The sequence below is a fragment of the Bombus vosnesenskii genome, unplaced genomic scaffold (assembly GCF_011952255.1).
Source record: "Bombus vosnesenskii isolate JDL3184/JDL3185 unplaced genomic scaffold, Bvos_JDL3184-5_v1.1 scf7180000016270, whole genome shotgun sequence".
Lineage (NCBI taxonomy): Eukaryota > Metazoa > Arthropoda > Insecta > Hymenoptera > Apidae > Bombus > Bombus vosnesenskii.
In genome coordinates this window covers 20,235-33,646 of record NW_022884339.1, presented here as the reverse complement: position 1 = coordinate 33,646, position 13,412 = coordinate 20,235, and the positions used below count along the sequence as shown (strand labels likewise).

The following is a 13,412-nucleotide window of genomic DNA, read 5'->3' as shown; positions in this document are numbered from 1 at the left end:
GTACGAAACTCGTATGAACACGTGAATGGAATATAACTGACAGTAGCTTGCAGTAACTGTTGAAAATGATAACGTGAGTTCGCGCTCGCCATCCATATGCAGATGCGCTAGTTACAATAAATAGTAACTAGAAGATAGTTCTAAATATAATCGACAGATTTAAGATATTCTTTTGTTTTTATCCCTAGTTCATGTAAGAAAGAAAAGAAATAAAGGTTTTTCGCCTCGGAACGGCGTGATAGATTTATCCAAGGAATAAAATAATAGCTATTGCGATCCTACTTCTAAATACAGAAATAACAACAGTAGCATATTATTTCATCAAATCTTTCGTATCACTCCTATCAATCCGGTAAACGTTTATTACATCGAATTGGGTCATTTTTTTCTTTGTCAATAGTAGTACAATAAAATTCGATCTAGCTTTTCAGATAGCATTATCAATATGAAGTAGACAACTATACAAAGTACAACACCGTTCATGGATATCAAGACACTTGGATAACTTAAAGTTAAAGAAGAAAAAAAAGTAAAAAAATCATGAGGAAATTATTAAAACCTTTATTTTAATTCATACGAGTTTTATCGACTTGATGCGATAAAATTAATTTTCTTCCGCGTCTATATTTGTCGCATTTTTTCGATCGTTGTTTTGATATTCATACGATTGCTGTGTGAATGATTTCATAATTTCGATCCTTGAAATTTCCCATTTAATTCATCTCGAACTTTTCAATGGAATTTTGGGCCCTTCGTGAGCGAACTACGATAGGTGAAGGGGCAAGTAACACGATATTATTAATTTATTATAACGATTGTAATAAATAGTTTCAACAAATTATTTCTATGCGCATCTCCAACTTCATTTTGCGCGAAAACAAAATTTCGATCAATTAATCGTTTTTTTGAAAATCCTAATTAATCACATTTTGCATAAAGCTATACTAACAATCATAGTAACCAAAGCGAATCTACTGTTATTTTCTCTAAAATAGTGTTTTGCGTTTATCGTTGCAAGAATTTTCACTTAATTATGAAACTAAAGTTCGATCAACTACGAAACTAAATGTATGATACGTTCAAAAATTGAAATATGCGTCAAATTCAAATTCTCAACTTAAAATCTTGACTAATGATTTCCACTGCGCTATGATTTTCACTCCGTTGTGTAACAGGTGTCTCAGCACTCGTGAACGCCAGTGTAGTTCGAAGTAGTTTCATCCGTTCAGTGATCAGACTGCACTGACCGCAGTAACAAGATTCCCTGGGCCCTGGACGATTCCCATTGTCATTGGGACCTTCCACGCGATTGAGCAATAAATTTCTCTCTTTCTCCTGAAGCCGGGTGTCTAACCTCACGTAACTTACTATTACCTTTTAAAGAGCCGTCTGATATCAATGCCGTTTCCCCGACGCATATAATGCTTGGCCCATTTATGGGCATAATGCGGTATGTTACGTTGTCATTTCTTTTTCGCAATCACCTTGACCCACATCATGGATCAACTCGGCATTAGGGACACGTCATTTCACCAATTGCACAACGTTTCTCTCTTTCTTTTTCTCCATCGTTCCCTGTCCGTTCGATCAACCACCCGCCGATCCGTAGATGTCTATCCGATACGTATCGATTTGTACGAAAGATCGACTCGAGCCTGGATTTTATACGATTTTTCTTTCAATTTTTGATCGACATTGTTTAAGAAGATTGGGGCTAGTGGTGACGAAGGATGACAAATGGTAAAGGCCGAAGGAAAGTTGAGTCATTGATTTGTTCGAAAGCGCAGAGTAAAGTTTCATGCTGGTCGCGTGGCGAACGTGCTTCGTAAAATCTTTTCCCACGTTTTTATCGCTGCTTGTGATTTATGACTTTTCTTGATCGTTATGCAATCGGTATATACTCGATATGTGAATTTGAATGAAATTTATATGGGAGATCGTATAGCAGGGAGTACTATTTGATACACATTTCTTTTCTACCGATGATTGCACGTGCCAACCAGGGGTGAGAAGAGCTTCCAAACATGGGGGTTGAAGCTATAACTATCAGAGTACGGATGTTTACACAAATGTATCATTTTATAAAATAGATTATGCACTCGTAATCTAAACAAAGATTTGTTTCGTCTATTAAATTACATATTTCGTCTATTAAAGTAAGTAAATTTACTTTTTCGTCTCATCTTTTAAATCAAGTTTCATCCAAGTCTTTGATATAAAATTTAAAAAAAGCAAATTTCTTACATCGTTGAATTTCCTTCGTGTAGATTATATACATTTTCAAATTAAATGTCTCTCATATGCGTCTTATATATTTCTGCATCTTTAAAATCATAAACACCCGCGATCTAATAATAATTGTTTACTGTGATTTTAAATGTAAAGATAAGCATACGAACAATGTCCAGATTGTTTGAACAAAATTATTTATTTTAAACATAAAAATTATGTAAGATTAAAAGAAATGAATAAAAAATCTTACCCTGAGAAAATCGCGCAGCCACATCACTTCCGGTTTCGGATCACCCACCACCTCACAGGATATAATAACATTGTCGCCTTCAATCGCCTCGGTAGACAGTGGTTTTGTGACGAAGAGAGGTTCCTTCGAGTATCTACAAATTTTTAGCATGAGAAAATACAATTAATTCAGTTATGTAAATGTAAAATGATCTTCATTCGACTGATTGTTATACAGAACTTACGGTATGTCTGGCGTGGACACGATCGTTACAGTTGGCACTCCTTCAGCGGACATCTCGTCATCTTGCGTTTCAGTGCCAATAATGGATACTCTTGTCGAAGTCTCGGCAAAGCCAACCTCGTTTGTAGCTGTACAACAATAAACGCCAGCATCCCTTTGAGTGACCTTGGCCAAGCACAGCTCGACGGTACCATCGTGGTTCAAGGTCATTACTGCTCTTCTGCTTGGACGTAAACGTATTCCGTCGCGATGCCTAAACAGATGATTCAGTTTCAAGATTCACTCTTCGGCATCGATACATGTCGATGACATATTTTATATTTCGATATTTTGATCAATTATTTTATTTATTTAAAATCTCGTTTATTTCCGAGAATATCATTTACGCTTCAGACGAGATATTTCCTGCGCTCTTTCATTAATCTAACAAGATATCTTGTCCACAGATTTAGATAAAAAGGTATTCGAATTGAGATATATCGTCGTCTCGAATGTACAAGGGCTAAAATAACTGTGTTTTATTTCTCTTTTGTAGAAAACGATATTGAATCTTAGATATTGTGAAACGATTATAATTTTAGACGATGTTGCCAATGATTCTCGATGTTAAAGCAGCATTAAAATTAGAGAGAAAAAAGAAAAAAGACAGGCGAATATCTCTTTTATCTAGAGTTACATAAATCAAATTACGTCGCCAGATATCTCGTCCTTGATCAACTGCTTCTCAAGCTTATTATTTTATTATTATTATGGAAATAACTCTTTTATAGGTTTTATAGTATTATTAAACCGTGAAAATTTGGTCGATATCGTGATTGCTAAGTTGGATATTTACCATACGATGCCAACACTGGGATAAGCTTCTATTTGAGCTGTCATCCGCAGATCTCCGCCTAGTTTCACGGTATAAACAGCGTCAAGGCCACACAGGAATTCTGGAGCAATGTAAGCGCGAATTCCTTTGTCTACTACCAGGATACATCGACAGGACACCGAACCACTCGCGTTCTTCGCCATTACCATGTAACAGCCGGAATCTTCCAACATGGAGTGAATAATCTCCAGGGTGTGGAAGTTCGAATCATTGTTCCAGAATACGTGACGTTCTTCGAGAAAGTAGGAATGTCTTTAATCTGTTGAAAATATTACGAACTAAGAAAACATTGGCAAAGTATATTTACCATCTTGTCGAATCTCTTCGGTATCCTTATACCATGTGACTTCTGGAGCCGGATATCCTGTCACTTGACACGTGAGTCTAACTGGAAAGGATGCTTGAACTCTTCTATCTCGAACTCTCATTGTGAATTGCGGTGGTCTGTCTTCCGTTTCGTCTCCCAAGCCTCTGCGTATCAACGTGGAAGTTTCATTTTAATAATTAAAATTATTAAAATTATATTAAAATTATTTAAAATCATTCCAACAGAGATTAGAGAAAGATAAAAAAACATGATTGAAAATTTACATTTCGTATTTCCCATCTTCGCTTGTTGAAATTAGAAAATTTAATTATAATATTGCGAAAGAGTGATAGATAGACCGCTAAGACTTATGCAAATTTATAGTTTCATTAACACTCACGATAGAAATAGATAGAAAATTATAGAAATATAGAGAATTCGATAGAATATGAAACTTAAATAGGTTTCACTTTGTAAATAGAAACTGTCTCAATAAATACTTCAACAAATATTTTGCTATGGATATGTGACATACTTTTATACATCACATGTATTTTCTACATATTTGTATAATGCTTGAAATTCCTCGTAAATGAATAAACAAAAATCCATAGTATTATCATAATATTTACAATTAACTGTTACGTAAATTTTCTAGTAATTTAGACTAACTGATTTCATATGGGTTACTCATACCTCGATCTAAGTTTCTCATCAGCCTCAATGATCTTGGGATCGTTAACAACGAGTACCCTAGCGAACGACGAAACCTTTCCAATCGAATTACTCGCTTCGCAAACGTATCTGCCACTGTCGATTTCTTGAACATTTTCAATCGTCAAACAACACCTGGTTGCACTGTGATAAATCGACAATCTAGAGTCACCGTTGGCATCAATTTCCATCGATTCGTGGTACCATTTTATGTCTACCTTCGAATCAGCCCGTATCTACAAAATTTTACACAGATTCATAAATCTCTCGCAAGATTCTGACCGATAGTATGGAAACCTCGAATGAGGATCTGTAGCAAATTTTGATCAAAGTCGAATCGACCATATAGTAAGATTCTACAGTCTCTGTAACTCGTTTTAACGCACACAGGTTGCAGATATTTCGTGGAAAATCGATGTAATATTGAACGCAAGAAGCACGTTATATATTTGAAACTTATGGAAAAAAATAATTAAAACTTTGTTTTTTCTTCAAATATGTTAATTGAGCCGCTCAAAAGCCGCGTTGATCAACTCTATAAATCAAAAAGAAGGAAAAAATATCATGTTGCAAATAAATGCTATTTCTTTTAAATTAACTTTGGGGTGTCATCTTCTCGTAATAAATGAACTCGTGCAAATAGGTAATTTGTTTTTCGAGAATTAGTCATTAATAACGTACTTATGCAATGAAATTGAAAATTAATAAAAGCTGAGTTGATCGATCTGGCCTCTAAGGTACTCGAATGTGCTCTATATCCTTTTTCGAGGTTTCTGTTTGATGGTAAACATTCATCGAGTACGTGTATTGAATTTAATAGTAAATAGAGCGGAATAAAAGCAGGAAACGAACGATTGACTAATAATAGCGCACTTGCCTCGCATTCCAATTTGACTGTGGCCCCCTCGAGCACTTTGAGCTGACCTGGCAAAATTTTCGTGAACTCCGGAAGATCGACGATTTCGCTGACCTTGACGGAATTCGTCATAGTGACGGACTCGCCCCATCCATAACGGTTCCTTGGCGTTACTTGGAACTTGTACTCGCCACCGGGTTTCAGATTGAACGCGTCGAACGCGTTGATTGGTGTCATACCCAGCTGATAGTGAAATCAATTTAATCTCGTTTCTCAATTTGATTTGATGAAATAAGAAAATTGGTCACGAAACAGAATTGAAGATAAACATATGAAATTTCAATTCACTCGGATGTAAGATTGTTCATGCAAACAAAATCTTCAATTTGAGGAAATTATGGACAAAGTTAACGCCTTATATATAGGAAACCGTGTGCCTTCAAGCAATAAGGTACGTATTTTATTAAAGGTAGCTATAAAACTTTGGAAATCTGTGATAAAATTTTCTATGTAAAAGAAAAATACACTTGATCCACTTTTTCATTAATTGCAAGGGAAATTTGTACGAAATACCGTGGTTTTACACGTATCACAATTTGTCAAATTGAGACCAGGGACATACGAGACTGCAGGAATAAAAGAGAACTTACGATCAAGATTTGTTAGTATGGTTTGGCTACAAGTTAAAGTAACAGAGATATTTCTTACTATATAGATTCCTTAAAAGGTGGCAGATTGTAACAGAGAAAAGATTTATGTTACTACGCAAAGATGCATCGTAGTTTTAAAGTATCAGATCTCGAACTGTCAAGAAGTTCATCGTGTCCAATGTTGCACAATTTTCGAAAATGAATCCTAAACTTCATACAGATTCTGATTCTTCATCAGCTGATCTTCAAATAGCGTTAACAGATTCTTAAATTTTAGTTTTTAACATTGTAATTCTATCTTACTATCTTTAGCATTTACTGCTTGACTTCTCAAGATCTGATATCAAAAGAACGATAAATAATATCGACGATACCTCGACCCATCGTGCGCCACCGTCACTGCCCAGCAACCAAGCGTCGACTTTGTATGCGATGACAGGCGCTGGTCCTCTCCTTTCTGCTTTTCCCCAACTCAAAGACAACCAGTTCTTTCCTCCGTCAACTACCACCGGTTCGCTCGTAATTGGTCCTGGAACATCTAAAGGAAACAATTTACTCTCACTCATTGCTACATCTTCCTACCAATTTTTATAAAATTTTCATACAAATATAACAAGTTTGGAGCACTCCTCGCTTTCTAAACGAAATAAATATTTTCGTACATTTTTCTGACAAATAAAAATATTATAATGATAAACATCATTTCTAATATAATTAATTATGTGTTATAGTTTCAGTAATATACAATGGTATTATTATAAATGAAATATTCAGTTTTACTCGAGGAAGTTGTTATTTTTTTTGAATTTATGACATGCTCTAAACTTTTGAGTATCAGTAACATTAAATTATTTTGCAGTACACTTTTCACGGTTACAGGTTTCAGGTAATTTTACGCAAATCCAGCTGACCTCTATGTCCATACAAATATTCCAAAAAATCGATGATCAAGCAATCCTTATCAGACCACGATCGTCTCAGACGAGAAATCGTCGTGTCTTCATCGTTGTTCGCGACGATTCCATGATCGTGAGGCTTCATCCTCGTACTAATTTCACCTCACGTTTCATTACAGCTTTTCAGCGATAAAAATCACATTCTCCTTCCCTCGATTAATGATATTACTCACGAATCGATCTTGAATCATCATCGAGAAATACGAAAGCTATGATTCGATAAAATTATTCCTTATACGAACGTTCGCGAAATTGTTACTTTGGCGAGTAGCGTTTCAAGGAAGAAATTAAAAAAATGTCAAGGTTTTTATTTTTTTCTGGTGACTTCAAGGCTCGTAAAAAAAGTGGGGCATACGAGATGACTCGCGTCCCGACGCCGACTGAATTTTGAATTTGTGGATACACGAGGATGTTGGAGGGAGGCGAATAAGCAAGGCAAACGAAAATAACTCAACACGAGAGAGGTGTTTCCACCAGAACTTAGGTAAGTACAGGTGTCGTAGGTGTTGTAGGTGATGTCGTCACACGTTTGCTTGTCGTTACACGATCGTTATATATTTCGTTGGAATTGTGTCACTTATTTCAGCCGAGTCGTTCATAAATCGTAACGGCATCCCCTTTCTTTCGTAATTTCTCGTTAATTTGTTTCGTTTTGTTACGTCCTGACGATAATATCGTTGATGTTTTGCTGTTACATTGATTTGTTGGCAATTGTATAGTCAGCTAAGAGACGACATTGACGATGATTTAGATCAACAGCTGTTTGTCTTCTGCCATATTGGATAACAGTTTGAAGGTAGCAACTTGTCAATATGTTGTATTATATTATCCTGTATTACAGTTAACTGCATTTCGTGTGTATTATCATAATGTCAATTATTGTGAAACGATCATTAAGTAATCGTTACACTGGTATTTATTTGTAATTTTTATTTGCAATACTTCTCTGTTCCTCGTTTAGCTTCACATTGAAAAAATGCATTTAGTAATTTTACGATTAGTTTTTTGCAATTTCTCTATGCTTAAATGTTTAAAGTCCAAAATAATTGTCATGCTCTTATCAGACGATAATACGATTGTAATGTTTTTTTCCTCTTTCTTCATTTTTATCTTCTTTTCTTTTTTTTTTTTTTTTTTTTTTGAAGAAAAGTGCAATTGACGTTTATTCGTTGTTGGTAAATTTACTACGTGTAATACAATTTTCATGCGATTGTTAGAATAGAGTAACTTACGTTTGCAACTGTTCATTTACTCTTTTCATTCTGTTCATGAACTTCTACAATTTTTCCAACGTTGTTAAGCGCTTCAATTTTTAGGAAAGAGATTTTTGAAAGCGTTGTATCTAATATTACAAATTCCGTAATACGATCTGGGATGTTTATTTATTGAACGGCCTACTTTGTAGGAATCAGCTGTTCCCACAATTTGCTATGTTTATTTTTGCACGTTTTCTGGCGTTTGCAGGAAGTACGTTGTACATTATGATTAAAAAATTCACCAAACTGTTTAACCCTTACATTTCATATAAAATATTTAAGCGATGTTGCAAATATTTAAATAATACAGTATATTTATTGTGCTATTTTAGACCATCGAGATATTTGAAATTAATTTGCGATCAACGTCGGGACCTTTGATTCTAATTTGAGAATCATGATTCCCTTCCAACGTGTCACTGCGGTAGTTTTCTTCTCTGTGCTCAGTGTACGCATTTAATCATGCCATCCGAGTTTCTTTTCGTTTAATTGTGCATGTGATATATTACATTTGTTTCGTTTATATATAGTATAGAGCGCTATTATATTTTAAAGGTTTGGTCAAGGAACTGTCACACTTGGCCCTGTTCCAGCATCGAGATCAACCATTCGTGAATCGGAAATGTTTATAATTTTATTCGAAGGTTTACGACGATCTGATTGAAATTTGTTTCATCATCTGTTTTGTAACCTGCATTGTTGGTATCTGACGTTGAAAATTTATTTATGCGATTTATTCATATTCCAAGAGATTTTCGCTATTAGGATAAAAAATACTTTCTCATTTTGTAATTTTTTACTTTATGCTTCCGATATTGTTACTTTGTCGATTAAAAAACTAATTCCAATACTTAATTGATGTGTAAAGATTACAAAACGATTATTATAAATTATATTTCGTATTAATATTGCATTAATCAACGTGTTAACATTCTCAATATAAATTTTGGGATAAAAATCTTTCAACGAATTAAAAGTACGATAAATTGTACCTTGTTTTCCACTACGTCAGAAAAACGCGCCAAATTATTCAAAACCAAAATAGAATTCCATATCTCGTTAAAAGACCTACGAAAATACGATCAACAGATTTTCTACCTTTTGTTTGTGAATGCTCGATAAGTGATCACCCTAAATATTGACGTCATTTCAAGGGAAACTATAGCACGACTCTAGTTCATTTGGACCATGTCCATTAAAACCTGGGCCAAGTGTACGAGCGAAACTACAGTCACTGTCGCTGAACTTCTAATTATAATCACTTGATTATACGTGTTATAACGTAATTAGTAATGCATGACATTTTCGATACATCCCGGATGAAACGCATGCCTTCCATTTATGATTCCAAAAAGGAGATGCTTGTGAAAATCTTTATTGAAATTCAAGGCGTTCATGATTTCATATAAAATCGCGCAATCAGCAATAACATTGAAACTTTTGGATACAATCTACATTCTTCTGGAAGAATACATCATCAGCAGCCGAATGACACACTGATAATCCTTATAATCATAATTATTACTAAAACACAGTCAAAATTGTAAATTTATAACGTAATTTTCCATCGAAATTTTATTCAGTTAGAAGCGATACATCTTTGAAAATTCGTATGATTTTTAATAAAGTATATGAGTTTATAAATAAAGGCTTATCTTTTATATATCTTCCATCTTGACTTCTTTGCTACAGGTTTTATGCTTTTTCTAGTCCGTAGTTTTAGTATTAGTCATTGTTAGTATTAGTCAACCCTTGACGAGACTGGTTGTAGTTGCTGGCAAAATGTTCGAATATATCTTTCCAAAATATTCGCAAGCCACAATTAATAACAATTTCTCGGTCGAATTAAATTAAGTAGCCAACTAATAGTAGCTAGTTACCTTATTTGTTAAAATACAATCTCCTTTCTCTTTCCTTATCTCTAAATCGAAATATGCTCTTACTTTTCACGTAGGGCAGATCTTCGTCGCGACTCTCGCTGGACAGACCAATGCAACTTCCGGTCTCGGTACGACTGCTCAAAGTGCTCCAGTCAGGTGTCAGAGATCTTGCCCGTTGTTTTACCTAAATGACAATTAATAAAGTGATTAATGAAAGTACATTTTAATTGTGTATATGTCGGATATATATATATATATATATATAAGAAAATTTACCTTGATCGAAAAGAAACTTCTGTCACAACCGTATCTGTTCTTAAGCAAAATGCAGTACGTGCCTTCGTCCGAAGGTACCACTCTCTTCAGTGTTAGTCTCACGTAATCGTCGATAGTTTCTTTGTAAGATCGAGGACCGTCCGTGATGTCTTTTAATCCCTTCATCCACGTAACTGTGAAATAGCGAATGAATAAAGATCGTAATATTTTAATTGTTATAATTTGACTAAAAAAATAAAGTATGATTAAATTATATTTTACTTCCATTATTATACACGAACTGTACATTTAACACTAGAACTACCGATAGTTAACACGAGGCTATTTCTACCAAAACCAGTGAAAATGACTGATCTTTAAAAAATACCTAATAATAGAACATTTTTATATTTATCGAGTTATTACTTTCTTACAGAAGGAATTCCATGTTATGTAGCATATTTTTGGTATTATTAATCCATCTGGGACCATTTATCTAATTTAAAACCATATTTATAAAATTGTAGAACCAGTCATTTTGACTGCTGTGGTATTTTTAGCGTTAAATAGCGAATCTTACCACGAGGTTTAGGTACTCCACAGAATCTAAAGGAAACACTGACGTCCTCTCCGGAAGTAACTGTAATCGATTTTTCCGAGGGTCTGGAAACGAACATGGCTGGCTTTTCACCATCCATGGCGCTAGGTGATATTACATCTACAGTAGCGATACTGTCTACGTGGCCATAAGCGTTAATAGCTCTGCAAATGTACGTGCCCCTTTCTGATTCGGTGACTTCCGGTAAAACCAACGTGTGAACACCAGACTCTATGAACGTCTTCGCTTTCGGGATGGAGACCGGCTCTCGTCTTTCGCCGCGGAACCATCTTACTTCGGGTGCCGGAACGCCTGCATTTATCGTTAATTGCAGGTATTTTGTTAGAAATTATTCAATTTTAAATAATACAAATATATTAAGATTTATTCGTTCAATTCGTTTCTCCAATTATTTTTGACACGTGTCAGTTTTAAAGGAAGAAAGAATTTTTTAATTTTGAACTTTTTAGTATTTTTTATGTCACTATTATATATCAACGGTTTATGAATCACGTTGATTAAATTTATGAATCGATCCTTGAATCTGTAGGAAATAAAGAAAAGCTGTAATGTTATAAATACTATTTTCCTTAAATTTACTATTATTTTTCCAAGTAATTTATTAATGCTTGACATTTTTCATTATTTATGCTATCTTGCTGCTGTAAATAAACTCATGGAATTAGGTCATTTGTTTCTTGAAAATCGAAAATTAACACGTCTTGGAATTTATTCTAATGAAATTAGAAATTTACGAGTGAGATGAAATTGGATTCTCCAGCGAACAGCTATCTACATGTCATAACATAAATATTCATTAATTAAACGTTTAATACCTTTGACTTCGACTTGCAAGGCGATAGTACCGCCTTTGGGAACGCTGTAATCACTCAAATAGCTAGAAAATCGCGGTCTGTTGTAAGTTTCGATGTTGAAGTAGTCGTCGAACGATTTCTCGTGTTTGCCCACGATTCGTCGTTCCCGTTCTTTAAAATATACAAATTAATCCAAATGTGATATTTGGAAGAGATATTTTGTTAACTAAAATTACAAAGATTACCGTTGAATTGAACGACATGCGATATCTCTTCGGTTCGTAGATCGTTCATTGCTCTGCAGGTATATCGACCGCTGTCCGTTGAATTGGGTGCAGCAATTTCCAACCGGTAGATACCGTCGTCTAAGTAACATTGTCTGAATCGATCGCCTTGAAGAATGCAACCGTCTTTCAACCAGGAGATGATCGGTATTGGATGGCCACGAACTCGACATTCCAGGATCAACTCATTGTCGGATGGTCGATAAGTGTCTGTGTCATGATAATTTTATCTCAATATCAATAATATGTTGGAAAATAAAATATTGTTACATATTTGTGGTACTTTGGGTTTCAATCGTGTTTTTACATATTGTTGCGTTGTACTTTGTTCCATTATACTAATAAGACACGATCGAAACTCGAAAAACCACAATTATGTTACTCAAACATCGTGAAGGTTTAAAATCTTAACAGACATTAGTAGATATGTTTAAAAATAGATTTATATCTTTAAATACAGAAATATCGATATAATATTTTAATATTATTAAAATTTCCAAACCTTTTCAGGGTTTTACGACCCAAAATGAAATCAACTAAAATTGCTGTACCGTGTTCCACAAGTATCATAGAAAATTAGGGTTCCCAACATTTAGCGTTACAAAATTTCAAAAATTCATGCAATTTTTTTTTAACACAAGGGTCATTCGATTATTTTTAATCGCGTTATACACAACGTATAACCTTGCAACATTAGAGAACACAATATTTTTGTTTAATACTATGCTTTATCTTCCCGTTTCTTCACTTTTCGTTTATTCCACAAATATTTAGTAGTTAGAATACTTTCAGGTACATACCTTTGATAGATCTTGTAAAAGTGGGGGGTGACAATGCTGGTTGGAAATCGGGATAAACTTTTAATGTGGATTCGGTGGTCGCGATTCCGTGAATATTTTCGGCAACACAGGTATACAATCCGGAGTCTTCAGGGAGTGCTTCGTGCAATTCAAAATAAGCCATACCATTATCGAATCGAGTTTTATATTTGTTCGTAGTTATGTCAAGCCTCTCGCCATCTTTTGTCCAGTAAACTCTTGGTTCTGGGTGTCCAAGTACGGTGCAGGTTAATCTCGTCCTCATACCAACTCCTACGGTTCTATTCGTCAATCTTGTGCAAAACGATGGCTTCTTTCCCTTGTCACGTGGTGTAAGCTGCGCAAGAAATCATTTTATATGTGTAACTTTGAAAAATAGTTCTTTAAAAAATATATTATTTCTCTTAGAATTTCAATTCTTTATTTTGTTGGTACTTGGAATATA

The 13,412-nt window shown here is 34.6% G+C and overlaps 1 protein-coding gene across 5 annotated transcripts in view; it reads right to left on the bottom strand.

Annotated features, from left to right (window-relative positions):
- Positions 1-13,412, bottom strand: part of LOC117242216 (titin homolog) — a 46,063-nt gene that overhangs the window by 20,572 nt on the left and 12,079 nt on the right. For all 5 annotated transcript variants that reach the window (XM_033508709.1, XM_033508705.1, XM_033508710.1 and 2 more), the window contains 13 exons: positions 12,950-13,304; positions 12,111-12,359; positions 11,887-12,036; positions 11,033-11,362; positions 10,474-10,646; positions 10,261-10,381; positions 6,480-6,643; positions 5,477-5,698; positions 4,582-4,835; positions 3,886-4,049; positions 3,540-3,810; positions 2,706-2,957; positions 2,483-2,615 (listed from right to left, as the gene is read on the bottom strand). In XM_033508709.1, the coding sequence (XP_033364600.1) occupies positions 2,483-2,615; positions 2,706-2,957; positions 3,540-3,810; positions 3,886-4,049; positions 4,582-4,835; positions 5,477-5,698; positions 6,480-6,643; positions 10,261-10,381; positions 10,474-10,646; positions 11,033-11,362; positions 11,887-12,036; positions 12,111-12,359; positions 12,950-13,304 (2,838 nt within the window). The remainder of the gene's footprint in view (positions 1-2,482; positions 2,616-2,705; positions 2,958-3,539; positions 3,811-3,885; positions 4,050-4,581; positions 4,836-5,476; positions 5,699-6,479; positions 6,644-10,260; positions 10,382-10,473; positions 10,647-11,032; positions 11,363-11,886; positions 12,037-12,110; positions 12,360-12,949; positions 13,305-13,412) is intronic.